The following is a 27799-nucleotide window of genomic DNA, read 5'->3' as shown; positions in this document are numbered from 1 at the left end:
ATAAGATTATAGGATTTAGAACTGGAAAAGACCTTAGAAGTCATCTAATCTAACTCCCTCCCTCTTTTTATAGATGAGAAAACTAAGGTTAAAAGAGATTACCTGTACCAACAAAAGGAGTGTGAACTGGCTCTGACAGGCAATAAATAAGGAGGTATTTTAGGTCCTTGAGTGGGGTTAATGAAAATAGGACTTTGGGGGAAATGATGTTAAAAGTGTATAGAATGAATTGGCATATTTAGGAATCTGTAGGTAGGAAGACCAGTTAGGAATCTGGTGCTGTTGCTGTTGTGTTGTTTAATCATTTAGTCGTGTCCAACTCTTTGTGACCCTATTTGGGATCTTCATGGCAAAGAAATGGGAATGGTCTGTCATTTTCTTCTCCAGCTTATTTTATATATGAGGAAACTGAGGCCAACAGGGTTAAGTGACTTGACCAGGGTCACACGGCTAGTAAGTGTCTAAGCCTGGATTTGAACTCAGGAAGGTGAGTCCTCTTGATTACCGGCCTAGCACTCTATTCACTGTCAGCTTTATTCACAAGTCAGCTCTTAGGGATCTATTACAGTCATTTAAATCTGTGAGAACTCTAGTGGGTAGCAACAGTCTATGTGGGTGCTCTCTCCTTCACTGCCATACGCCTTCACATGCTAATGAAGATAAAACCTTAGGACCACAGGCTTCCTTTATTAACTCTTTTCTTTGGCAAGTACATCTTTCTTTTACCTTAACAATGGGGGGGGCACTCCATCACATACTGATATCAGTAGCTAATTACTTTCAAATTTGATGTAAGAATGTAAGAGTTCTGAAAAACCCCAGGGATGGTCATTGCTATTTTTTTTGTAATTATTGATATCTTTTGTGTTTATACCACCTCCAAATATATCTCTATGTCCTTTCCTTACTTCCCTTCCCAGAGAGCCATATCTCAATACAAAGAATAAAAGAAAAAAGTCAGGCCAGCAAAATTATCCAAAACATCAACAGAACAGGACAGTATATGTAATAGTCCACATCCATAGTCCCCCATCTTTATGAAGAAGAGAGAGAGGTGCATCTTCTCAAGTCTTCATCAGGCCAGACTTAAATGTTACACTTACACAGAGTTCAGTTTTTCTTCCTTTTTTCTTTTCTTCCTTCCTTCCTTCCTTCCTTCCTACTTTCCTTCCTTCCTTCCTTTCTTTCTTCCGTCTTTCTTTCTTTCTTTCTTTTCTTTCTTTCTTTCTTTTTTTCCTATTCTTTCAATTTATATTCAGTCAGTCAACAAGCATTTATTAAGTGCTTACTATGTGCTAGGCACTATGCTAAGCACTGGTGATACAAAGAAATATGCATAAATAACTATTAGGAATAAAATACATACAGAGTAGATGAAAATTAATCTGTGAGGGGAAGGTATGAGATTGTAGTAAATATGTATGTGGATATTATCTTTCTGATTCTGTTTACTTTGTATCAGTTTACATAAGACTTTCTGAACTTCTCTATAGTCTTCATATTTATTATTTCCTTTAAAAATTATTTTTTCAATTATTAAGCATTCCTTTTTTCTCTCCCATATCGTTTCAACCATTGAAAAGAAAAAAGAGAAGGAAGGAAGGAAAGAAGGAAGAAAAAAAGGAAGGAAGGAAGGAGGGAAGAAGAGAGGAAAGGAAGGAAAGAAGGAAGGGAGAAAGGGACTCCTGTAATGCACAAAGATAGTTAAGCAAAACATATTCCCACATTGGTCATGTTCAAAAGCATATTACTCATTCTGCGTATTAGTCCATCATCTCTCTGTCATGAGATGTATATCATTCTTCATCAGTACTCTAGAACCATGGTTGATTATTTAGTTGATCAGAGTTCTTAGGTCTTTCAAACTTGTTTGTTTTTATAATATTGATGTCACAATTTAAATAATTCTTTTGATTCTGCTCATTTCATTCTATATCAGTTCACACAAGTCTTTCCACATCTCTTTGAAACTATCTTTTCCCTCATTTCTTATAGCACAGTGGTATTTTGTTACATTCATATGATAAAATTAAAAAAAAAAAGAAAATGACAAATGTTGGAGGGACTATGGGAAAACAGGCACATTGATGCACTGTTAGTGAAGCTGTGAATACATCCAACTATTCCAAGCAATTTGGAATTATACACAAAAAACTTACAAAACAGTGAACAGCCTCTGATGCAGCCTTATCTCTGTCAGACCTCTACTCCAAAGACACCAAAGAGGAAAAAGTTCTACGTGTACAAAAATATGTTTATTGTTTCTAATGGCATAGTAATAGTCGTGAAAGCATATTTCATTAGAGTATACACCAAGAGAATTTTTAAAAAGGTATTTATAGGCTATTCAATCATAAAGGATGTTATTTTTAATCATTAAACTAAAAAAACCCCAGTAAAACTAAACAATTAAAAAAATTAACAACTACATTTTATTTTAGAATAAAAACAAAAATGAGGCAAAATATTAATTTTTTGGAGATGAATTATCAGTGGGCACACCTGACATACTTGTTGACACACCCATGGGCACAGCAATATTTCATTTCTTCTTTTTTACAAAAGCAACCTAGTAACAATCTGTTACTAATTTGCTACTTAGTTTGTTCTTTCAGATGACTCAACTTGGGCTTCTGATAAGCTTTGGCCACATCTACTCTATTTTCTCTCTCTGATTTTATAACTTTCCTATGACTAAGCATAGCTGAGCTCATGATGGAGATCAGAATGTTCTTTTATCTATCAGGATAGAAAAGACACTTGATAATACCAACATCTGTGGGGAATACATCATGGCTAGAGCACTAGTCTTTGGGGGAATACAACAGAATTAGAAGAGATGATCCCTAATTTTAAGGATTCTTATAATTTATCAAGGGAGATAAAATACAGAGGAATAGCTCTTGAGTATGTTTACTTAGCACTGTCCAAATGTCAGCTCATCTTCCTGAGCCCTGAGTCTAAAAACATCTCCAACGAACACTCTTGATCTATTGACTTTTCTGAAGAAAAATGTTTTTGTACCTGATCGATAGAGATTGTTCTTCTTCCTTCCCTCTTTCCCTCACTCCCAACATTTTGGTTCATAAATGCCTAGAGACATCTAGGGACATCTAGAGAATATTCAGCTCCTGTATCACAGATAAAATTGGAATAAAGCACACAGCAGTAGCAACAAGTCACAGGAGAAGACTCTAGACTAGCTGGCTGGTGACTAGATTAACATAAGATGTCCTGGAGGTGATGATCTAGGATGTTATCCATATAGGGCATAGGTGCTTAAGGTCACAGGGTAGCCATACTGCATTCTGGTGAGCAAGTGATAGGGCGCATTTAAGACTGAAGAGATGATAGTGAATCTTTTAGAACACACTGTATGTAGACTTACTGTTGTATTGCATTTTAGGAATTGCATATGGATGTATTTTATAATAATTATTAATAATAATAGAGAACATGTATATAGTGCTATGAGGTTTATAAAGTGCTTCATTTACACACTATCTCTGATTTGCACAACAAATCTAAAATAAGTACTATTATTACCTCCATTTTACAAATGATAAGGAAACTGAAGCCCAGAGAGACTTGCCCAGGATCCCACAACTAATAAGTGTCAGACGTGGGATTTGAACCCATATTTCTCTTAACTTCAAGTTCAATTGTTTTTGTCATACACTAGACTACACTTTTTTTTTTAATGGAAAGGAAACTGCGCATTCTCCAGGTTATCCAACACATACTCCCTTTGCAGACTTCACTCCCTAGGAGGAATGGGAGGTGAAAAGGTAGGGGGAAGGAGAAAGAGTCCTCTAGATGAACTCTCATATTTCACTTCTCTGTATAGTGTTTTGATCACAGACCCTTCTTTAAGGATCAGGACAAAGCTTGACCATATTTGCATATCTTCCTTACAAAACATGTCGTTGTGGTTTTCAGTCATGTCCAACTTTTCGTGACTCTCTTTGGGATTTTCTTGGCAAAGATACTAGAGTGATTTGCCATTTCCTTCTCCAGCTCATTTTATAGATAAGGAAACTGAGGCAGAGAAGTGACTTGCCCAAGGTCACAGAATTAGTAAATATTTGAGGTTGGATTTGAACTCTAGTCTTCCTGACTCCAGGCAAAGCACTCTATCCACTGCACCACCTAGCTGCCAAATATTTACCTGAACTTTTAATAGGTACATAGAATAATAACTTTTGTTTCTTTGCCATTACTAGAAGATCACAAATCCGGTAACTACATATCTACTATGCTTTGACTAGACTCTTGAACTGATTTAAATTGAGATTTTTCCAGAAAGGGCTATTTATATCTTAAAAACAGGGTTCTTCCATTGCCAAACTTTAAATGGATCTAAAGCACTTTTTGACCTAAAAGTCCTATGTAAATGCTAACATCCAAGCTTCCTACAATATTCTCTTAATTTGCTCAGCTTCTCTGTCTGTACCTCCCCATTATAATCCCAATCCCCAAAAGGTACAAGGAAGCAGCATACTTTTTATAATCTATGCTTGCTCAGCTCATCCATTCACACTAAGATATAAGTGATTCATAACAATATAAAGTGTTTCCCAGGGATATCAAAGGCTTAAAATGAAGGTAAGAAACTCTAAGGTGTAGAATTTTAGACCTCAGCTATCAACTAGGGGCCAGAGTTTTCAAGGTATAGGGATGTTCTGAACTCACATCTTATTTATTGTTATCCATTTTTCCTATGAATCAAACTGACACTACTTATAATATTCCAAACCCAAATCTTACTGAATTTTAGTATTTGCAAAACCTGGGCATAGTGAAAAAGGGAGAGGGAGGGAAAGGGTAATCCTTGAGCCTTTCAGGTACCTTTTATTACTGATAAAAGTATAAATAATAGCAATTCTTTTAATTTATACAGCACTTTTCATCCAACAGTCTCTAGGTCATTCAACATTCTTTTAGTCCAATGAAGTGAACTAGGATTAAAGTAAAAATCACTCATTAAATCTCCTACGTTCATTCTGAAACTTAAGCCAGGAAAGAATCTTTCCATAGAATCATTAATTGAAACTTGCTTTAAGTAGGACATTCTTAATGATTCATTTCAGTTCAATTCAATTCAACAGATAATTATAAACCATCTATACTTAGTACTGTGTTAGATGCTAGGGGAGGGGTGGGGATTAGAGAAAAAGAGTAAGGGAATATTTTGTTGTTGTTCAATCATTTTTCAGTGGTATCCGACTCTTCTTGATCTCATTTGGGTTTTCTTGGCAAAAATACAGGAGTAGCTTGCATTTTCCTTCTCCAGCTTATTTTATAGATGAGAAACTGAGGGAAATAGAGTCAAGTGACTTACTCAGGGTCACTGCTTATAAGTGCCTGAGGCCAGATCTGAACTCATGAACATGAGTCTTCCTGATTCCAGGCCTAGTGCTCTATGCATTGCACTACCTAGTTGCCCAAGGGAATATAAGGAAGTATAAAGCACAGCCCTGTCCCTAAAATAAATCTCAGCATGAGGATATAGATACTAATACACACACACACACACACACACACACACACACACACACTCATAGAGAACTTCCCTAAGGTTATTTTATAATTGTTGTGAAAGAGTATGTCAGTAGAGCACAAGCTTTGGTAAGTCCTACCAAAGGAGAAAGGCTTCAAGTAGACCCGTAACAAGTATGCCATGACCAGGGCTTTACTTTAATTTACTTTAAAGAGCACCAACATCCAAGAACGTTCTCTCTCCATGCACCATCCCTCTACCTTCCTCACAGTCTTCCATGCTTGGATTCTGGGAGAGATGGGCCACCCACTAATGTATCCCTAACTTGACTGTCCTCTGTGCTATCTCTGCCTCCCCAACTGAATCTGTCCCAGTTGTTGTTGTTCAGTTGTTCAGTCGTGTCCATCTCTGCATGACCCTATGGACCATATCAGCCCAATACTGTCTGTGGGATTTTCTCGGCAAAGATACTGGAGTAGTTTGCCATTTCCTTTTTCAATGGATTAAGGCAAATGGGTTAAGCGACTTGTTCAGGGTCACGCAGCCACTAAGTGTCTAGGACCGGATTTGACTTCGGGTCTTCCTGACTCCAAGCGTAGGGCTGTTACCTGCTGAGCCACCTAGCTGCCTCTAAATCTGGCTCAGATGTTAATAATAACAGCTATATATATATATAATAACAGCTTTATATAGTACTTACTGTGTGCCAGGCACCGTGCTAAGTAAATACTTTACAATTATTATCTTATTTAAGCCTCACAACTCTGGGAAGTAGGTACTATTATTATTCCCATTTAACAGTTGAGGAAACTGAAGCAAACAGAGGTTAAGTGACTTGCCCAGGGTCACACAGCTAGTAAGTGTCTGAGGCCAAATTTGACTTCAGGTCTTTCTGTCTCCAGGCCCAACAATCTATCCACAGAGCCACCTAGCTGCACGTAGGTATTAGGATTCTTAGTTATTTCTCTGGCTTTAAGGATGCTGTAATCCCAGCAATGGATTTTATGATTGTCACCCAAGGGCTGGCGTAGCTAAGTATGGTGGAATAGGCTCATTCTAACAAGTCTGGCCTTGAGGTACTAAATTTTTCCAGCCACAGCAACTTATAAAACCATCCATTAAAAGACAAAGGATCTTATGATCCATGCCAATGGACAGAGTACCAGTAATTGTGACATTATGAAGTAATGAAGTGACTTACAGAATCCCAGAGGCATAATAGTGATCTTTTTAGTTAAGAAGTCGAGTCAAAAAGTATTCATTAAGTACCTACTGACGGGCACTGTGCTACTGGAACAAAGTCAAGAATGCTGCCTGTCAGGACCCTGTTTGCCTCCAGTCCAGCTCTCTATGTTTCTCTGTCTCTGTCTCTGTGTGTCTCTCTCTGTCTCTCTCTGACATTTCAGAGGATCGGAGGATCACAAGTTTAGAGTTATCAGGAACCTAAGAGCTCATCAAATCCAACCTCTTCATTTTACAGGTGTGATGAAAATAGGCCTAGAGAGTGTAAGAAATCCTCTTGGGGTAACACAGTTACTGTCTGAAGCAGGATTCTGACTCAGGTCTTTGTAACTCCAAATCTAGTATTCTATCCACTCCTTCCAGATCCCCATTCCAATTTTACATGAGCAATAAATAGCACATGGTAAAGCCGTGTGGCACAGTCAACCTGGGCCTCAAATCTCAATTGAGATCTTCCATTTTCTGAAGGATTTTTGTTTCTCTGAATGCAGTGTGTGGCAGATACAGAGAACTGGCAGAGAGTGAACACGGAGATCCCTGTCAAGTCTCCTCGTTTTGCCCTGTTTGATTTGGCTGAAGGGAAATCCTACCGTTTCCGAGTTCGATGCTCTAACTCAGCAGGAATTGGTGAGCCGTCAGAGGCAACTGATGTTACTGTGGTTGGGGACAAACTTGGTAAGTACATAGCCAAGTATACATTTTATGACAACTTTGAACTAGCATTTGATTTTTAAAAAAAAAATTTTTATTTATTTCATTAAATATTTCCAAATTACATATAAATTTTTTTTAAGATTCATTTTTAAAAATTTTGAGTTTAGATCATTGATTTCAAGAATCATTTGAGAAAATGTTTCTAATTCACCAGAGGTAATAACTTTCACATATTTCTCATGAAATGGAATCCAAAATGATGCCTATCACTACACCAGACAAGTATTTCATTGTTTTGGCTTCTGAAATATAGACTTGATTTCAAACAATAGATAAGCTATTTTTCCTTCTTCTCAGATATTCCCAAAGCCCCTGGCCGAATCATTCCCAGCAGGAATACCGATACTTCGGTGGTTGTTACTTGGGAAGAATCAAAAGATGCTAAAGAGTTGGTTGGGTACTACATTGAGTCAAGCGTTGTTGGATCTAATCATTGGGAACCCTGCAACAATAACCCTGTGAAAGGCTCACGGTAACAGAAGAAAGGGTGTGGGGTGCTAGCAGATGCTAGTGATCATGCAGTAGAGTTCTACCACTAAGCAAAAATGGGGAAAATAAATAAAACAGTTAAACTTACTAGGCATTTACAAAAATCCAAAGGGAAGTAGAAAAGATATTTAAAATATCATGAATTATTTATAAATGGACTATGGCTCCTTGAAATGTTATAAACAATGCTTTTTTTTTTTACCCACAATGTCAGGTGCCTGACGACTCAATCAAAATTATCTTTCTGTCTCTCTGTCTCTCTTTCTCTTCTAATCTGCCTCTTAAATTCTATTTCTTTATGCAATAACCAATATATGTCTTTGGAACATTTGGTGCCAAATAACATAAATTATGCAGGATTACATGTACAATTTGAACAGAAAAGGAAAGTAGTAATATTTTTAAGATTCTAAACATCAATGTAATTAAAACTAGTGGGATAACATCTACTGGGATGGCATCACTTAGCTTTTTCTTAGTTGCTGTGCTGTGTAAATATTTTTATTATTATTATTATATTATTATTATTATTATTATTATGACTTCTAGAGGCAGTTGGTATAGTGGAAAGAGAACAGCAATTTGTAGTCAGAAGACAGCTTGTTCAAATCCTGCCTCTGACACTTTCTAGCTGTGTGACCCAGAGCAAGTCATTTAACCGCTCTGAGCCTCAGTTTACCCATATGTAGAATGAGGATGATAATACCTGAGGGACCTATTCACAGTACTATTCTGAGAATCATATGAGAAAATGTTTACAATAGACTATCATCAGCTATTATTATTGCATCTGTTTTACCAATGAACGATGCTTTCAGTTTCCCAGAGGAAACCAACAGAATTGTAGGTTCAGGGCTACATTGAGATAGGCTTGAGAAACGTTTCATTTCCTCAGAGGGTCTACTTCTCAGAGGGCCAGCTTTGAGCAATGAAGGTGCCATCAGGGATGGATAGGTTAGTTCTTTTTTCAGATCACTAGGCACTAGAGAATAGAAATAAATTGGGTTAGAAGACAGAGTTGTTAACTAACACTTTTGCAGTGAATTCACTTTAGCCTGGATCAAAGGCACTATTTCCTCCTTATGTTTTTTTAATTCTCTTCTCCCAAACTTCGCTGCATCTGTGCAGAACCTTTTCAGCTGCATTCTATTCCTGGTCAGATTTTGACACATTGGCCTCTCAAGGGCTAGATTATAGGTTCTTGTAATAAATATTTTACAACTCTAATATTCTTAATAGTAATGATCATTAGCAGACAGCTGTTATTTCCTCAGCTTTGACAGCCCTTACCGATGGGATAGAATATTATAGTGATTCATAGAATAACTATTTCTAGCCTAATGGAGTGGAAATGTGATAAGTATGAAGCTGCCCAAGGACTTTGTAGCTCATTACTGACGCCTTTATCTGAATGTCACAGAAAGTGATAGTATGAAGTCAAAGTTACAATTCTGAAATCCATTTTTTGGTCATCTTATTTTCAGTTCTTGGTAGAGCCTCCCTGGTTATTCTACCTTAGTTGAGACAATGTCAGCACAAGAGATGTTCCTTTAAAGTAGAACTTGTCATTTTGGAATTCATTTTCTAAAATCATATTTTCAAGTCTTAGTGTAACTTCCCTGTTTATTGGACTTCACATGAGATGCCTGGTGACAATAGATACTATACCTCAGTGTTATGAACAAACAGCTGATATCTTCTGTTGGTTTCCCTGTTTTTGAATGGGTCAGGATAGTAATAATAATAATAACAACTAACATTTCTATAATACATACTATGTGCCAGGCACTGTTGTGATCCTTAGAACAACCCCCAGCTTAAGGGCTATTGTTATCGCCATTTTACAAATAAGGAAAGAGAGGCAAATAGAGATTAAATGATTTGCCCAGGGTCACATGGCTAGTTAAGTGTCTAAGGGCAGATTTTGAACTCAGGTCTTCTTGACTCTGGACCCAATGCTCTATTCACTGTGCCACCTAGTGCCTCCATTTTCTCCCTATCTCAAATGCAAACATAACTTAGTTTAAAAAAGCACTTTGCCCAAGATCAGAAGCATTAAGCTAGATTAGGAACCCATCTAATTCAGCTTTTTCTCCATCAGTTTCTTAGGGGAAAAGGGAAAAAAATCTCTCTTTTTTGTTGCTTCTTCTTTTAGGTTTACCTGCCATGGACTTCTTAATGGTCAGAATTATATATTCCGAGTCAGAGCTATGAATGCAGCTGGACTTAGTGAATACTCACAGGATTCAGAAGCAATTGAAGTGAAAGCTGCTATTGGTAGGTCTTCTATCCATGTTTAAGTCAGTAGAAAAAATGAATTTCAGTATTTCTAATGAATAAAGTAAGGTGTTCTTTTCCCTTCCAGAAATGATGTTTAAAACTTGTTTTATAGCCTAATGGTACCATCTCTCAGAGGATCCTTTCCTCTAGGTGACTTCTAACACTTCATAGCTGTCATTAAGCAGACATTCCATCACTTATCCAGTTTCTGTGCACCTGTAGCCTTTTCATCTTGACAAGTCAAGCTTCCCCCAGATGTTTCTCATGAATCATTGTGTGAAACTCCATTCTAACTTCATGCTCATCCTGGGAACTGTGGAGATCCGGTCAGACTCCATGACATGGTATATCATCCATAATGCACATCATCTTGTTGCCTAAAAAAAAATCACTTCATCATCACAAGATCCTGGTCTGTTTCCATCCCTTATCCTACTACTATCATCATACATCCTGTTTCATGGTACTCATCTTACATACTGTTATCTCTACTAACTCCTCTAAAACTCCATGCATGTCATATAAAGCTGCTGGCTCATTCCTGTTTCATCTCCATCTGTATTTCTAGTCTAAAGCAACTAAAATACCTGTTTACTGACACTGACAGTATGCTTTCTTCATTCTAATCCTACTGGAATGTACCTCCAATCTATATATTTTTACAAAGGTAAAAGGAATATAAAATAGATGTTATGGTGCTATACCAAAATATTTATGCTTATTGGTTATTAATATATTAGTTAGTACGTAATTAATAACAGCTACATTTCTAAAGCATTTGAAGGTTTGAAAAATACTTTACATGTTGTCTCCTTTAACCTCATAAGGCCACACAGCTAGTAAGTGTCTCAGTCAGGATTTAAACACGGGTCTTTTTGACTCTAACTCCTGTGCTCTATCCACTATACCACCTAGCTAAGCATTAAATATTTGGAATATCATTTAATTATCATGGACAGCATGGTATAGTTTTTAAAGTTCTGGCCTCTGATGTTCTAGCATACTTGCTGTGTGACCCTGGGCTATTCATTGAATGTCTCAGCGCTATAGACAAATTTCAGAGGCTCGAAGTTGCAGAGGGAGTGCCAGCCATATTGGTAGAGAGAATTTCCTCTTCTGGGAGTTCCCTATGTCGGCGAAATGACAGGTTCGGTGCCTATCCCCTATTTAATATCCGTTACCTTCAGTGAGCTCCCAAGACTGCATTCTTTAGATCCCATTAAGGATGGGAGGTACACCCAAATGCTCTTCTTTGTTGATACATGTGAATTCTAACATCCATAAAACAGTTCTGCTTGTGTTCTGTCTATTATGTTCTTGCTGTTCATTTCTTCATCCTGTTGAATAATGGAGAAAGTTCAATGTTTTCTTGCGTGTAACGTATGAGACATGTTTCGCATATTTTAAAAAGCACTTTGGTTTTTGGAAAATCAAAATTGTTCATGTTCTGTCTGTGGTTCTCTCTGTTTTTCTTCATCTGCTTGGTTAATAGAGATGTTAGAATATTCTTTGGTGTACAGTGTGTGAGACATATGGCATTCATATCTCTTGCCAACCCAAATGTATTCTGATTTCTGTAATAGCGAGATTACTCTTGTTCTGTCTCTTGCTGTTGTTAATGTTCTTCTTTTTTTGTCTGTTAAAGAATGAGAGATCCATAACCTTTTCTGGTTCAAAGTGTTTTCTGTTGTTTTCTGGTACTTGTAGGGGGAGGAGTGTCTCAAGGTGTGTGGCCTGAACTGAATGATAAAGCTGGTGGACTAACCGACTACAAGGGAGGTATGCATGAAGCCTCCCAACCAACCTTTAAGAAAGCTGCTTTGCTTGATAGCAGTGATAAATTTAACCAATACACACCACCCGATAGCTCTAGTAGCCTGGACAAAACAGAAGTCAGTAAAGTAAGTGAAAAAGTTCAGGATAATCAGGCACCTGCTCCAGCATCGAAGAAGGAAGTTGCTAAGGGGAAACCAGAAGTAAAAGAAGTAAGTGAAACAGTTCAGGAGGATCATACGCCATCAGCAGAAACTGAGAAAGCAGCTGACCAGGGGGAAAGTAAGTCTGACCCTGCAGCCCCTGCAACTTTGGAAAAAGGGAAAAAGAAGAAGGTCGTAGGTGAGAGCCTGTGAAGTCAAGTCATTCCACCAGCGTCCATCCATCAATGGTCTCTATCAGTGTTTTCATCTCACTGTTCAAGCCATAATCATTTGTCATTTTCATTGATGTTTAATTTCTTCTCCCAGGTTATCTATCTTTTGGTCTCCATATAGAGCACATTTATGCATGGGCTAGAAAAGTCATTTCATACATTTCCTTCACCTGTACATTATGCATTACATTTATTAACAGTAAACATTTAATGTCATTGAGTAATGAGGTCAACATAAATTCTTTGTTCAATATTTGGTGGTTTTGAAACATCCTTGGTAAATTTATTTGTATTAGGAGTCACTCAATAAGCATTTATTAAATATCTACTATCTGTCAATCACTGTGCTGGGCACTAGAGTACAAAGAGGCAAAATCAAAACAGCCTCTGCCCTCAAGAACCTTATATTCTATGGGATCATAATGGAAATTACTTCACTATCATTCATGGCCCACATAGGGTTCTTATATAACATTTCTATCAATTGTATAAGAGAAAGCTTTCACAAAGGAATAATTACATAAGATTAAGTTTTGCTGTCATCCTAGGTATTATCTTTTGATGACTGATGCTCATACTTCAGCTAAAAGTCAGTCATGTTGTTATATCATGTCAAAGATGTGATATGACATTTTCCAGTATTAAACTTGGAAGAGTAAGCTGAAAATCTGGAAAGCTACTGAGAAAGAAGAGCTACATGAGATGATTTTCCCATTTAATTTATGCATTTTCCCATTATATGATAGTCTACTTTTTAGCAATTGAAATCCCAGTGCTATAATAGTTGGTTATTATCCTACTGGTTTGTTTATAGTACTTGGGAGAAAGTAGAAATTCCAATAGTATGGGGTGTTTAGCTAGGCAAAAGTTACCCAGATTACTAAAAGCTTTATCCAAATGGACCCACTCCTGCACCTTCTTTATTGTAGAATTTTGGTGGATTTGTGATGTCTTCAATGAGGACACACATTCCACTGATGCAGGTCACAACCCTTCCACACTATCTCATCTTCTGCAGTTCTTGTTCATGTCTTTCCATAAGTCCCCCATAGAGGATCCACCCACTTCTACTCAATGGAGGCCTCTCCTTTGCTCTTTGAATACTCAAGGAGGTACCAGTGTGTTATTCAGATTTGGTTCAGTTGCTTCAATAGGGTGTCAGCTTATGGGATACCATACAGAGATCACACGTTAAGCGTACCAATAGTTAGATAAATCTTCATAAATAGTAGATGAACTGTGTAGTGCTAAATACCTTCTATCCCATTTTCTGCTACTCTACCATTGGCACTGCAGAAGTGGAAGGGGGCATATCATGGAGGAATGAGGATCATTCAGTGCTCTTATTAATTTCATGAGTTATGGTAGCCAAAAAGAAAATTCAACATCACTATGTTACTGGTGATGTTCGTCTGTGTACTTAGATGGGTTGGTCTTTGGACTGTAGATGTTAGATGTATATTGAAAACTTTTCCCATCTTGTAGAATCTGAAGGAACTTGGGCTGTGATGCTACAACCTTCTAGAATTCAGAATAAGGCTTTTGTGGAGGGTGCTTTCCATAGTCCTTTTAAATATGAAGAAAATTCTCCTTCATATCTAGATGATTTTTCCTCAAGTACCATCATTTAAAATTACATTTTCATTGACTGATAAGTTAATGAAAAGGGGCACTCTAAATCAGGGAGGACTTAAAATACCCTCTGAATTTTACTCAGGTTTAATATTAAGTATGTTCAGCAACTGAATAATATCATGGGAACCATTTGAAAATGATTCTACCACTATGGTAGAGAGACTATCTCTCTATAAATAATCTCTAACCACTATGATAGAGAGACTATCTCTCTATAAATAATCTCTATCTCTATAAATAATAATTAGTATTTATATAGCATTTTAAGGCTTGCAAAAGCACTTTATAATTATTAACTCATTTTGATCCTCACAACAACCCTGGGAGGTAGGTGCTATTATTATCTCCATTTTATAATTGAGGAAACTGAGCCACATAGAGGTTAAGTGACTTGTCCAGGGTCCCACAGATAGTAAGTATACAAGGTCACATTTGAACTCAGGTCTTCCTGACTATAGGTCCAGCCTTCTATCCACTACACAACCTAGCTGCCTTTATAAGAAATACTACATACCAGAGAGAAATTATAGTGATCATATTTGTTTAATAAATGTTGCTTCCCATGAAGAGGGGGAAACATTATTGATGAGTGTTTAACTAAGCTCCAGTATCAGCTGTCCTTTACTTGCAGACAGATCACCATGGCTGTGATGTCTACCTTTCATAAAGGTAAGTATGATGGAACAGTGAAATAATATGCATTTGGAAATACATGAACACAAAAATAATCACCTAGAGGTAAAAGGTGGTGTTTATCTCCTATTCTTGTTTGGTTGCTAACAAAGATGAAAACAGACAAAAAATGATGAACCTAGGGATGAAGAATTGAGTAATTTTTCAGAATGCTTTGTCATTTTGCCCCTACTGTTCTTAGCCTGTTTTCACTATCCAGGGAAGAGGAAAAAATAGTAATTTTCTCTTTTGAGAACTAATTACAATGCATATTTTCTATTGTGTCAGCTTGATTTCTGGAAACTAAACCAAACAAAAAGGATTTTTTAAAATGTATCACATTTTACATTTCACATTACCAGCTTGATTGTCTTTATGAACAGCACCAATTAAATAAATATAATATCCATAGACCAATAAACTGATTTCTGTCTACTTACATGGCATCATCTTGCAACAGCTACTCCATCTCCACCCTATGACATCATTTGTCTTGAGAGTTTCCGTGACTCAATGGTTCTTGGATGGAAGCAACCAGACAAGACTGGTGGAACTGAAATCACTGGCTATTATGTGAACTATCGTGAGGTTATTGGTGGAGTACCTGGGAAATGGAAGGAGGCCAATATTAAGGCCGTCAGTGACCAGGCATACAAGGTAAGAAGGACAATCTCACGTTATCTTACTTGGAGTTAGTCATAAGAGTTACCCAATATTCTAATGATCCAGTACATTTCCTAACCTTGGATTATTGCCCAGGGATTGTATTGTAGTATGACTGGAAGGAATGGTGTGGAATGTACCAAATTTAATAGAAGTGACTTGGAAATTCAGGGATTACGTCTGTTTTCTGACTTCCTCTTATGCACTTACACATAAAAGGCTGAATTAATTAGACCGTCCATTGTGAATTATACGTTTAAGGTACAAATTAATATCTGCTTGCTGGTTCTCAAAATATTAATGGGAATCCTCACTCACATGGAACTCCAGTCTCTCCCAGTTTTCTAAGGGTACTAGTTATAAACTTTCTTGGGTAGAAAGAAGAGATTTTCTCTTCCTCTTCCTTTGAGATTCTCTTCTCTGGCAGAAAACTGGCATGAAACTAGCATGGCGAAGGTTCTTGAGTCCATGCCTTGTAAGGATTAGTTGAAGGAACTGAGGAAGTTTAGCCCTTGAGAAGACTCAGGAGTTGTAATAACTGCTTTAAATATTTGCAAGACAAATTTAGACTTGATATAAGATAAAACTTCCCAACAACTAGTGCTATTCAAAAGTAGAATGAGTTGCCTTAGGAAGTCATGGTTTCCTTCTCTCTGGATGTTTTCAAGCACAGTCTAAATGACAAGTATTTTGTATTAGAGATATAGATTTTGGGCTATAGACTAGGCTTTGTGGTTGCTGAGATCCTTCCCAACCCCGTAATTCTGTGATTCTGTGAAAGACTAAGATGTATGTCCCTGCCTTGAAAGAAATCTTACTATTCTTAATTTTATTTATTTTTTAAAGTTTCATTCATCCATTGGTTTCTTTCTTTTTTTTTTAATGAGGCAATCAGAGTTAAGTGACTTGCCCAAGGTCACACAGCTAGTACGTGTCACATCCATTGGTTTCTTATGCCACAGTCATTTCTTGATCTCTCTTCCCTTTCCCATTCAACTCTCCCACTAAGAAATAAAAACAGGTAAACCAAACCAACCAACCCAGTAACCCCACTTTTAGTTGAGCATGGCTGTGCCCTTCCCCAGAGGGCTAAGTTGCTGATTATGGAAACTGAGTCATCATCTGGAGCCACTTTAGCTGTCTCTTCCTTCTTAAGTCATTGGCTCTTAGTGAATTGTGTGTGCAGGGAAATGAATAGATGGAATAATGTCATACCAGGTCACTTTGTCTCTATAGGATGAGGAGAATGTTTCCTCTCTCCTTTACCTCTCATTGCTTTCTTTTGAGAGATCCTTCTTTCAGATATTTAGAAAATATTTTTGCAATTTGATTCTAGTATTACATTCTCGCAGCCTGAGTGAATGTATTTTGTCTCAAGTAAGCAATTTATTGCCTTCATTTGCGGTTTCCCTCCTCCCCTCTGCCCATATCTGTTTTGAGGCCTGCAGAATAAAGGCTGCAATCAACCAAAGTTGTTGAGTAACATCCTTCCATACCAGGAAATACCAGGACACAGGATTTCATCAGTTCTATGCCTTTGTGCTTCTCCACATATATTTAAAGTTCAACCATCATGACTGACCAGTATAATGTTTCTTATATTACTCATTATTCAAATGAGGACAGCATTTAGAGTCAGAGGACTTGAGTTTGAATACTGGCTCTGATGCTTACTACTTGTGTGACCTTAAGCTCTCTGGACCTCAGTTTCCTCATTTGTAAAATAAGGGGATTGAATTTGATGTCTTCTAAGGCCTCTTCAGCTCTAAATCTACGATCCTCTGATCCAATGAACTGGGAATGTTTGCTTTTGTCTATTTGGGTAGGTAGACAGAGTGAGAATCATAATGTTGTAGCATATTAGCATTAAAGAATATCTTGAAGATGACTGAGTCCAGCCCCTTCATTTTACAGATGAGAAAATTGAGATCCTCTCTATTTAATTTAGAATACGATATCCCCTATTTCTCACTTACTAGAGCACTGCCTGTACAAGATAAACTTACTGCTTTCCAGGGTATTTGAATCTGATAAGGACTGAAATCATAGATGTGCATTTATTGCTTCCAGGCATACCATAAGCAGCTGGACCTTTTAAACTTAAGTATTTCCTTCAATATCATCAGAAATACTTAAGTGTGTACCATTTATTAAGCATTTATTTTATGTCCAAGGTAACTAATGTTGCATGGCTTTTCTGATAACTGACATATTTATAGCACTTTTCTTTCCAAAGTGCCTTCTCAAACATTATCTCATGTTCTCAACAACCCTAGACACTCTGACCTAGGCCTTCTGTATCTGACTTTAGCATTCTTTCCATTTTTAAGGCACCTAGGAGACTCTATGGATAGAATGCTGGGCTAGAGTCAAGAACACCTGAGTTCAAACCCAACCTCAGACACTTACTATCTGTGTGACCCTGGGCAAGTCACTTAACCTCTGTCTACCTAAGTTTCCTCAACTGTAAAGTGGGGCTTATAATAGCACCTACCTTATATGGTTATTATGAGGATCAGATGAGATATGGGTAAATTGCTTAGCATAGTGCCTGGCACATAGTAAGTGCTATGTAAATGTTAGCTCTTACTATTATTATTATTCTTAGGTAAGAATCAAGTAATAAGAAGCAGCCTGATGTTGTCATCATCATAACTCATATTTACCCTTTAGCCCTTAAAGCTGGCAAAGCACTTTACCCATATTATCTCATTTGATCCTCACAACAACCTTGTGAGATAGGTACTCTTTTTACTCCAATTTTACAGTTGAGGGAACTGAGGCTCAGAGAAATTAAGTGATTTGCCTAGGATTACACAGTTTATTATCACAATAGACAAATGGAAGTTTTAAAACCACAAAAACTTGAGGTCTATCATTTTCTTATTCTTGCAGATAAGCAACTTGAAAGAAAACATGGTCTATCAGTTCCAAGTGGCTGCAGTGAACATTGCTGGGGTGGGGACTCCCTCTAAAGCTAGTGCATCCTTTAAATGTGAGGAATGGACCATTGCCGTTCCAGGTAAAAAAAAAATATTTAAGATTCATTACATGATTAGGTTCTTCTATAAATGTATGTAATCTAGTAGCCAGGAGTACACTTGTAGCCTGGCTCAATGTTTCATCAGTAATTTAAGCAGAGTAAATAAAAGGGTACAAAAGAAACTCAAGGGGAAACCAACTTCCATCCATAAACACTCAGCAAGCAAGAGAACATACTCACCTTTTGTTACCCTTTCTATATCTTCAGTTGATAGTTCTGAAGCTGCCTCCTGGTATGACTTTCAGTGGGAGGTGCTCTTGTACATAGAGATGACCTTCAACTTAGGAATTTGTTTGCTAATTACACAACAGTGAGTCTGTCACAAGTACTTCAAATCCCTGAAGAGAGCCAAAGAATGGGGTGGACCAGGAAAATCCTAGAACTCTTACATGGGCAAAAGGGTAGACAAAGTAGGTGAAGGAGGCAGTAGGGCAAATTCTGTAACACAAGGTAGAAAGAAAATTTCCCTGCTCCCTTCTATCCTTTCTTGACTTGGTTCAACAAGACATAGTCATAGAGAACAGATTCTTGTCTTTGGAAGACACCTCAGAGATCATCCAATGCAACTTCTCATTTTATTGATTAAGAAACTTAAAGAGACATGACTTACCCAAAATCATAGAATTACTTAGATATAGACACTAGTCTAGACCCCAAGTCTTCTGAGTCCACAGCTGGTGTTTTTTCTCCAATACCACATTACCACTCAACTTTCTGTTTCTTCATTGGTCATAAAGACAGAGGACAGAGGCAATAACCTCAGGAATGAGGTGGTGGTGTGTGTGTGTGTATGTATGTGTGCAAGGATGATTTGTGTTTGTAATTGTTAAGAGCAGAGAAATGTTGGAGACAACATAGTGTGGAAATCCTATTGGACTTTGAGTGAGAAGTCATGAGTCTGAGTCCAGGCTCTGACATTGATTAACCATGTAACTCAGGGCCAATTACATCACTTTTCTGACCCTCTGTTTCTTCATTTGAAAAGACCAGGATGATAATACTGGCACTATCTTTCTCATCAGGTGGTTGTTAGAAATGTGCTTTATAAACCATAAAAGGCTCTGGCAACAATTGAGAAACACCATGGCATAGCATGGTTGACTTTTTGTTTGCAATTCTCTTCAAGGCTAATACACATTATGGTAGGTTGATTTGATTGGTGCAAGAGAAATTATTTGCTAATAATGTCAAAATGATACTAAAAGCAGGGATTTAAGGTTTACAGAGTACTTTTCTTAAAACAAAAAATTGGAGTAGATGGTAAATATTAACTGGTGAGGAAACATGGCACATGGTAAGCACTTAATAAATGGTTATTGAATCTGAATGGAATTGAATTAAGTGACTTGCTTAGGGTCTTAAAGTTAGTGAATATCAGAGCCAGATTCACATCTGGGTTCCTGATTCACAGGATCATAGATTTAGAGTTGGAAGGTATATCAAAAGGTGACCTAGCATTCTATCCAGCACTCTTATTTGTACCTGAGGAAACTGAGGCCCAAACAAGTCAAGCAACTTGCCCAAGTTTCCACAGATAGGAAGTGGCAAAACTAGGATTTGAATCCAGGTCCTCTCATCTCCCATTTAGGATGTAGTCAGAACAAGCATATTAAATACATGGATCCAAAAAGCTGTCATGGAGAGATGAGAAAATGCCCAGCTAGTGATGTTCTTCTGAGGAGGATGCCTTGCTGTGGTTTTTTGAAGGAACTATACTCACTAGGACAGAGCCTGAGGGTCAGTTTTTGCCATTGTGTAAATATACAAATACTTATCAAATCACATTTCCCATTTTAAACCACCACACTTCATGGGCCAGTCAAGGGAGTTGTTTTCTTATTATTTGAGATTTGGGGGAAGTTTCAGCTAGCATTGAAGACATGATTAGCCAGTAAAACCAAATCAGATTTTTCTGGCAAGAGATAGACCAGCCAAGGAACCAAAAATTAGCCCAGAGAGGGGCAGCTAGGTGGCACAGTGGATAGAGCACTGGCCTTGAAGTCAGGAAGACCTGAGTTCAAATCCGACCTCAGACCAAACACTTGAGACGTACTAGCTGTGTGACCTTGGGCAAGTCACTTAACCCTGATTGCCTCACCAAAAAAAAAAACCAAAACCAAAAAACACAAACAAACAAAAAAGAATTAGCCCAGAGACAGTACTTAAGTAAGATCCACCATGTTGACTTGAGTAAGACACAACTTCCTGGTGCCCTAGTTTCATGGCCTCAGTAAAGGGAGGCTTAACAATTCATATCAGGTTTGTCAGGAAGACAAAATGAGCATGATACACTTAGAAATATGAGCATGATACACTTAGAAATATATGTAAATGCTACAGCTTTAAGTACGTGGTTTTAAGATTGTGTACATATTTAATCTTCTCGGTACTCATAGCATTTATTTCTTGGTTTCTCTAGGACCACCTCATGATCTAAAGTATAGTGAAGTCAGGAAAACGTCCCTGGTTCTCCAGTGGAAGCACCCAGTCCATTCTGGTCGAACTCCTGTCACTGGTTTCTTTGTTGACATCAAGGAAACAAAGGCTAAAGATGATCAATGGCGAGGGATCAATGAGAAGCCAATAACAAACACATACTTGAAGGTATAAGCATTACCACTTTTTAATTTAATTTTGTTTTTCTTTTTTCACCACTTTTTTAGGGTATCTAAAATGTTTAAAAGTTCTGATGATGATATTAATTTTTTTTCCTTTTGGTTGGACAATAGGGGTTAAGTGACTTGCCCAGAGTCATACAGCTAGTAAGTGTTACATGTCTGAGGTAGGATTTGAATTCAGGTCCTCTTGAATCCAGGGTGGGTACTCTATCCACTGTGCCACCTAGCTGCCCCCTGATGATATTAATGTTAAATGAAGTATAACTTCATTTAAAAGGATAAGGAAATGCAAACAAACCCTTTATATTAATAGAGGTTCTCAGAAAGGACTTTTCGAGTTTTACCACGTAGCTTTTCCCCAAAGAGAGAATATTGTGACATCAGTATTTGGGGGAAAAATTTGTAAATATTCCCTTTTGCCTTGTGTGTCAAATCCAAACTCTTCTGCCTGGCCTTTAAAGCCATTTAGATATTTACCTCCTCTCAAGGCCCTGAAGAGTGGGATACAGGACAGGTAAGTGTTTATGGGGGTGAATAAGAAAAACCAGGAAAAATATAGTGTAGGAGGGGTTGTCATCAGTACCAAGGAGGAAGCATGAGGATACTGGGACTGTGTGCTTTGAAAACCTTATATGAGAGGAGAAAGAGGAAGAGTAAAAGGCAAAGGAGAATGATAATGGCAAAAGATGGATAGAGTCCCAAAGACAAACTTTGCCTGATTCACAATTATGCCTGGGGCCAATCCTGATTCATTTCATTTAATATTTAGTTCTTTGTCAGTTAAATATTGAAGGGCCTTTTTTTTCTTGCCGAGTTTGAGTTTATTGGGTCATTCCATTTTGTGAATATTTTATCACTAAATTTTAGTCCATATTTAAGCTCCTTGAGGGCAGGAACTAGTTTTTTCCCTTTTTTGGGGGAAAAGAAACTATTTGACGTAGTCCCTGGTGCATAGAAAGTGCTTTATAAACACTTGTTTGTTGATCAATTGATTGATTGATTGATTGGTAGTGGTAATACGGAAAAGTGATGATAGTGCTTTGATAATAGTGAACTCTAGCCAATGCTTTATCAGAGAATAATTGTCTCCCTGAATCTACTTCTAGAGCTACAAATAGCAGCAATCTCTTTGAGAGTGTCGGTTAAGAATAGTTAAGGCACGCTGGCTACCAGTTAACTTTGCCATTTATTTTCAACAAACAGAATTTAACCAAGAGTCATTTAAGCTTCTCAAATGCCCTTACCAAGCAACCAGAGGTTTAGAAATACTGTCATTAAATACTGCTGCCTAATAGGGGAAAAGTTTCTTAAGAAGAAAAGTGAATGCTTTGTGAACAGTTATGGAGAAGAAATATCCAAAAGGGGAAAATAAATATTTCTAGAACTGTTAAACTGAGTTGTTATTGACATTCTGTTGACCTTCAACGTAAAAAGGTGTGTTTGTTATTCCATGACTAAAAGCAAGGCTGTATATATTTATATGTATATACACTTCATGGGTCATGTTGTAAAAATCTGACTCCAAGAGGTGCATCAACCACAAATTACTCAGGTGTCAGGTACAGATGTGTCAGGTAATTTTAAGTCTGTTTTTCTCAAACAAGGAAATCTTTCAGGTTTTTTCTGTTTTGTTATGCGCTGTGGAAAGTAAATCTATAGTTTGCTGGCATTTCTTCTAGATAGAGAATTAAATTACCATGGCATTTTTACTGACATATAATGCTACCAAAATGCAAGTTCACTGGCAGGCTAAAACCCATTTTAAATTGATTCAGTTTATACCACATAATGAACATCTTAAGTTAGAATTTAAATTGTAATTTTACTTTTAAAATTTTTAAGTGTGTGGCTAATGGTACTCTTCACTTAAGCAAATGGACATTTTTGAGAATATTTTTCTTTAAAACAAATTCCTTCTAAATAATTCTATTTTTTTTCTATTTATTTCTATGATATGGAAATGGGGTATTCAAGTAGTGGAGTAGATAGAGCACTGAGCCTGAAATCAGGAAGAGCTAAGTTCAAATCCAACCAGAGACACTAGTTGTGTGTCCCTGGGCAAGTCATTTGACCCTGTTTGTCCCAGTTTCTTCAACTATAAAATGGGGATAATAATAGCACCTACCTTACAGGATTGTTGTTAGGATCAAATAAGATAATATTTGTAAATCATGCTACAAACCTTAAAGTGTATATAAATGCTGGTTATGATGATGATGATGATGATGACGACGATGATGTCAGCTTTCCACAAACGCACCCATTTCAGATAATAGTATTATCATTCCCTTTGTTGTCTCCCCCCCCACCTCCAGATTTCAGTCATCCTTGACTCTTTCTTCTCTCTCCTTCTAATGTCTAGCTAGGCCCCAAACTTTATGAGTTATTCATTCATTACATACTCTGCATCTCTTCCTTTTTTTCCATTTTTACTGTCACCGTAGTCCAAGCTCTCATTACATAATGTCTGTCATAGTCTCCTAATTGGTTTCATTCCTTCTCTTTTCTCTCTGTCCTTTCCAATCTGCCTTACTTATTGCAGCTGGAATAAACACATGAGGAAGGCTTGTGATTTCATCAATCACAACCCTTCTGTGACTTGGGAGATAATAACAAGAGACCACATTTCTTTTGTGCTTTAAAGTTGGTAGAACGTCTTATATGAATTATCTCATTTGATCCTCACAAAAGACCTGGCTCCCTACGTGTTATTATTACTTCCATTTTATAGATGGTGAAACTTGAGGCTTGTAGAAGCCAAGAGGCAATTTGGCATAGTGGACAGATTTGTGGACCTGGAGTAGAGAGAAGTGGGATCAAAGCTTACCTCTGGCACTTGTTAGCTCTATAGCCTTGGACAAGCCACTTAATCTCTCTGAATCTGTTTCTTCATCTATAAAGTGGGAATAGTTATAGCTGTAGTCAGGGGCTGTTGACAGGTTTTAATGAGATAGTGTAAGTAAAGAACTTTCTTTGCAAAATTTAAAACACTGTATAAATGCCACTTATTATTACTAAATGGCTTGCCCACAGTTACAAAGCTAATAAATATTAGAGGTAGGTTTTGAACCTGGGTCTTCCTGACTCCAAGCACAACACCCAGTTCACTCTGTGCCACTGCTAGAATTGCTTTTCTAAGATATCAATCCATCCTGATTGTCCCTCTGCTCAGAAGTCTTCAATGGTTCCCCATTGCCTACAGTATATTTTCCAAAACTTTGAACCTGGCATTCAAAGTATTCCATGATTTGCTCCATACCTACCTCTCCAAACTTTTCAGCTACAATGTCCCTACACACAAACCCTTTTCTCCAACCACACTGGCCAACTCACTGCTCCCCAAGCAAATAATTCATGTTCCCTGGAGACTCACCCCAGTAGAAAACCTCCCCAATATCTTAACTGCCCAATTCCTCAGCCTCCACCACTCTGATGATCTCCTCTTCTATACCACTTCAACCCCACACTGCTATGTTAGACTTGTCCTTCTCTCTGAACTGCACCAATCTCTAAAATCCTGAATTTCAAAACTTCACTCTCCCACCACCACTTCCTATTCTTCCACCTCTCCAGCCTTCTCAGAACCATCGAATATTCATGTCACCGCTCTTGCCGTCTATCTCCCTGACTCTGATTTCTCTTGCTTGCATACCCAGCCTCGACCTTGTGGTCTGCCATTTCAAGTATTTCATGAGCCTCAACCATAGTGACCCTGACTTTCTGCTGCTCCGGACTGGCTTAAGCCAAATTCTTGGGTAACCATGATCATCTGATTTCTTTGCTCCTGTTCTTGGGTTATCAAGCATTGCTAGAGAAAGTAGATAGAGTGCTGGGCCTGGAATCAAGAAGAGCTGAATTCAAATTTGGCCTCAGACATCAAGGTACATAACCTCTGTCTGCCTCAGTTTCCTCAACTGTAAAATGGGGGTAATAATAGCAATTATCTCTTAGGGTTGTTGTGAGGATGAAATGAGATAACAATTGTAAAGCACTAAGCACAGTACCTGGCACATAGTAGGTGCTAGCAATCTTTACCTTACAATTGCTTGATGATACTCCTACTCTACACTTACTAATTCTTTCACTCATTTTCTGAGCCATTGTTCTAAACTTTCCCCTCCTTCTCAAGTTCTATTCCTAACCCTCATATGTAGAACAGATGATCTAGTCCAGGGGTGGGGAACCTGCAGCCTTGAGGCCACATGTGTCCCTCTAGGTCCTCAAGAACAGCCCTCTAAGCTGCTGGTTCCCTACCCCTGGTCTAGTCTCCTACTTTACTGAAAAGATTGAGGCCTTCCAAAAGGGAAGTTAGGTCACTTAGCTTCTGGTTAAGTAATTAGTTCAGTTGCTCAGCTTCTCTTTGCCTCCTTTTTCTTCTCTGTTTAAAGGAGGATGAGCATAATTTCACTACTTATCTCCTAGGGCTATTGTGAAGAAAGTATGTTGTGAGCCTTAAAGGACTACAGACATGCTTCTTATATAAAATGACTGACATGGAAATGTTTTACACGATTTGCCTACAATCACACAGCTAAGTGTCTGAGGACAGATCTGAATTCAGGTCTTCTTGATTCTAGGCCCCGTACTCTATCCACTTTCTCTAGCAATGCTTGATAACCCAAGAACGGGAGCAGAGAAATCAGATGGTCATGGTTACCCAAGAATGAGTCCAAAGGGGCAGAAAGTCAGAATCACTACAGTTGAGACTCATGAAACACTTGAAATGGCAGACTACAAGGGGAGGGGAAAGAGGGAAGGATAGAATTTAGAACTCAAAATTAAAAAAAAAAATGTTAAAAAGATTGTTTTAACATGTAATTGGGGGGAAAATAAAATACTATATAAGAAAAAATACTACAGACATGAAAAAAATATTCTCATGAGAATCAATCTTTTGCACCTAACCCAAAAGGTCAATTTTATTTATTTTAATATGAATTTCTCTCTTCCGATCTTCACAATGTCCAATTTTCTCTTCCAATCCAAAGCATCATCATTAACTTTCAATGGTCACAAAATCATCATCAGCTCTCTGTGGTCACTCCCCTATGGTCACAAAAGAAGAGGCAGCCTTTTCTTTACAAAGGTTAATCCCCCCTCCCCCCCCAACTGACTTTGCCTTTGCTGCCTTTGACTCTTTCATGCATTTTCTTTTTTCTCTTTTTTTAAAAAAGATATTTTATTTTTCCCAAGTTATATGTAAAGACAATTTTTAACATTTTTTTTAAATTGAGTTCCAGATTTTTTTCTCTTCCTTACCTCTCCTTTCCCCTAGACAGTAAGCAATTTGATATAGGTTATACAACCCTCATGCATTTTCAGTCTCTCACTCTAGCTCCTTAACATCTGCTCACAAACATGATATAGTCTCCTCAGTCTAAAAGACCTTGACCTCACCTACCCAACAGCTCATAATTCTTCTCCCCTTTATTAAGTTCTTCGAACAATTTATCTGTGTCTAGTACTTTCACTTTCTCACCCACCCATTGTCCTCTCACCCTTTGCAATCTGTCTTCTGAAACTACCACCGCTCTATTGAAACTGCCTTCTTAGACGTCACCAATGACCACCTAATCATCCACTCCAAAGATCTTTTTTAGTCTTCAACCTCTCCGCAACATTTATCATACATTCATGCCCTTCTGTCTTCTCTCTTAGTGTCAGAGACACCACAGTCTCTTAGGCAGCTTGGGAACAGGGGGTGTAGGACCTGGAGTCAGAAGATTTGAATTCAAATTCAGCCTCACCCTCTTACTATCTGTATGTCCCTGGGTAAGTAAGTTAGCCTCTCAGTCTCAATTATCTCATCTGTAAAATGGAAATGATAATAGCAGTACCTATAATACAGGGTTGTTGTTTGTACCAAATGAGATGCTATATTAAAAGTACTTTGCAAACCTTAAAGTGCTTTATTTGTTGCTGTTGAGTGATTTTTCAGTCGTGTCCGATTCTTTGTGACCCTGGTTTGGAGTTTTCTTGGCAGAGATGCTGGAGTGGTTTGCCATTTCTTTCTCCAGCTCATTTTACAAATTAAAAACTGAAGTAAACAGGGTTAAGTGACTTCCCTGGGGTCACACAGCTAGTAAGTGGCTGAGGTTGGATTTGAACTTAGATCTTCCTGACTCCAGGCCCAGCACTCTATCTATTGCACTGCCTCATTGCACCCAGGGGAATGGACTTCTTAGGTCGTTTCCAGCTCTATATTCAAGATCCTGGATGTCTCACTGTCAACTCAAACTTAACATATCCCAAACCAGGCTCATCATCTCCCTTCCTCTAAAAATCTGCCCTTCTACCCAACATCAAATTTATTTCTGTGGTACCATTATTCGTGCAGTTGAAACATTTGGCGTTCTTGCACTGTTTTGCTTCTCATCTTTCATATTTAAGCAGTTACAGGTCCCATTGATTTCGACATCATTCTCTCACAATTCCACTCCCCGCCTTGGCTCTCACTGCCACCACCCATGGCCCCTCTTAACTTCTGCCTAGATTAGTTCAATGAATCTTCCTCTCTTTTTCCCTCCTCTAATCCACCCTTCTTCATGCTGCTGCCTGAATAATCCTCCTTGCGAGTTAAAGGAGGGGAAATTGTATTAGTTTTGAAGGATCAATATGAAAGCATTTGTTTTTAATTCAACAATTTGTAAAACAATGGAAATATTGAATACTTATATTTTAAATTCTCTCTTGCTGGCTGAGAATAGTTCACAAATGAATCACTTAATATTCCAAAAGCAGGAGGAAAACCCAGCATTAATGCCGCTCTAACCACATGGTACCTTGGCTTCATG

General features: G+C 37.8%; 1 protein-coding gene across 1 annotated transcript in view; it reads left to right on the top strand.

Moving 5' to 3' along the window:
- The window catches only part of LOC114031773 (myomesin-1-like), a 158884-nt gene that overhangs the window by 89754 nt on the left and 41331 nt on the right, over positions 1-27799 (top strand). Inside the window, exons 15-21 of the mRNA XM_027846886.1 lie at positions 7234-7417; positions 7754-7928; positions 10101-10222; positions 11933-12340; positions 15142-15338; positions 18240-18366; positions 20807-20991. Coding sequence (XP_027702687.1) covers positions 7234-7417; positions 7754-7928; positions 10101-10222; positions 11933-12340; positions 15142-15338; positions 18240-18366; positions 20807-20991 — 1398 coding nt within the window. The remainder of the gene's footprint in view (positions 1-7233; positions 7418-7753; positions 7929-10100; positions 10223-11932; positions 12341-15141; positions 15339-18239; positions 18367-20806; positions 20992-27799) is intronic.

This window comes from Vombatus ursinus, unplaced genomic scaffold (assembly GCF_900497805.2).
Source record: "Vombatus ursinus unplaced genomic scaffold, bare-nosed wombat genome assembly UNPS02015255.1, whole genome shotgun sequence".
NCBI lineage: Eukaryota > Metazoa > Chordata > Mammalia > Diprotodontia > Vombatidae > Vombatus > Vombatus ursinus.
This window is presented reverse-complemented; position numbering and strand designations above follow the sequence as displayed.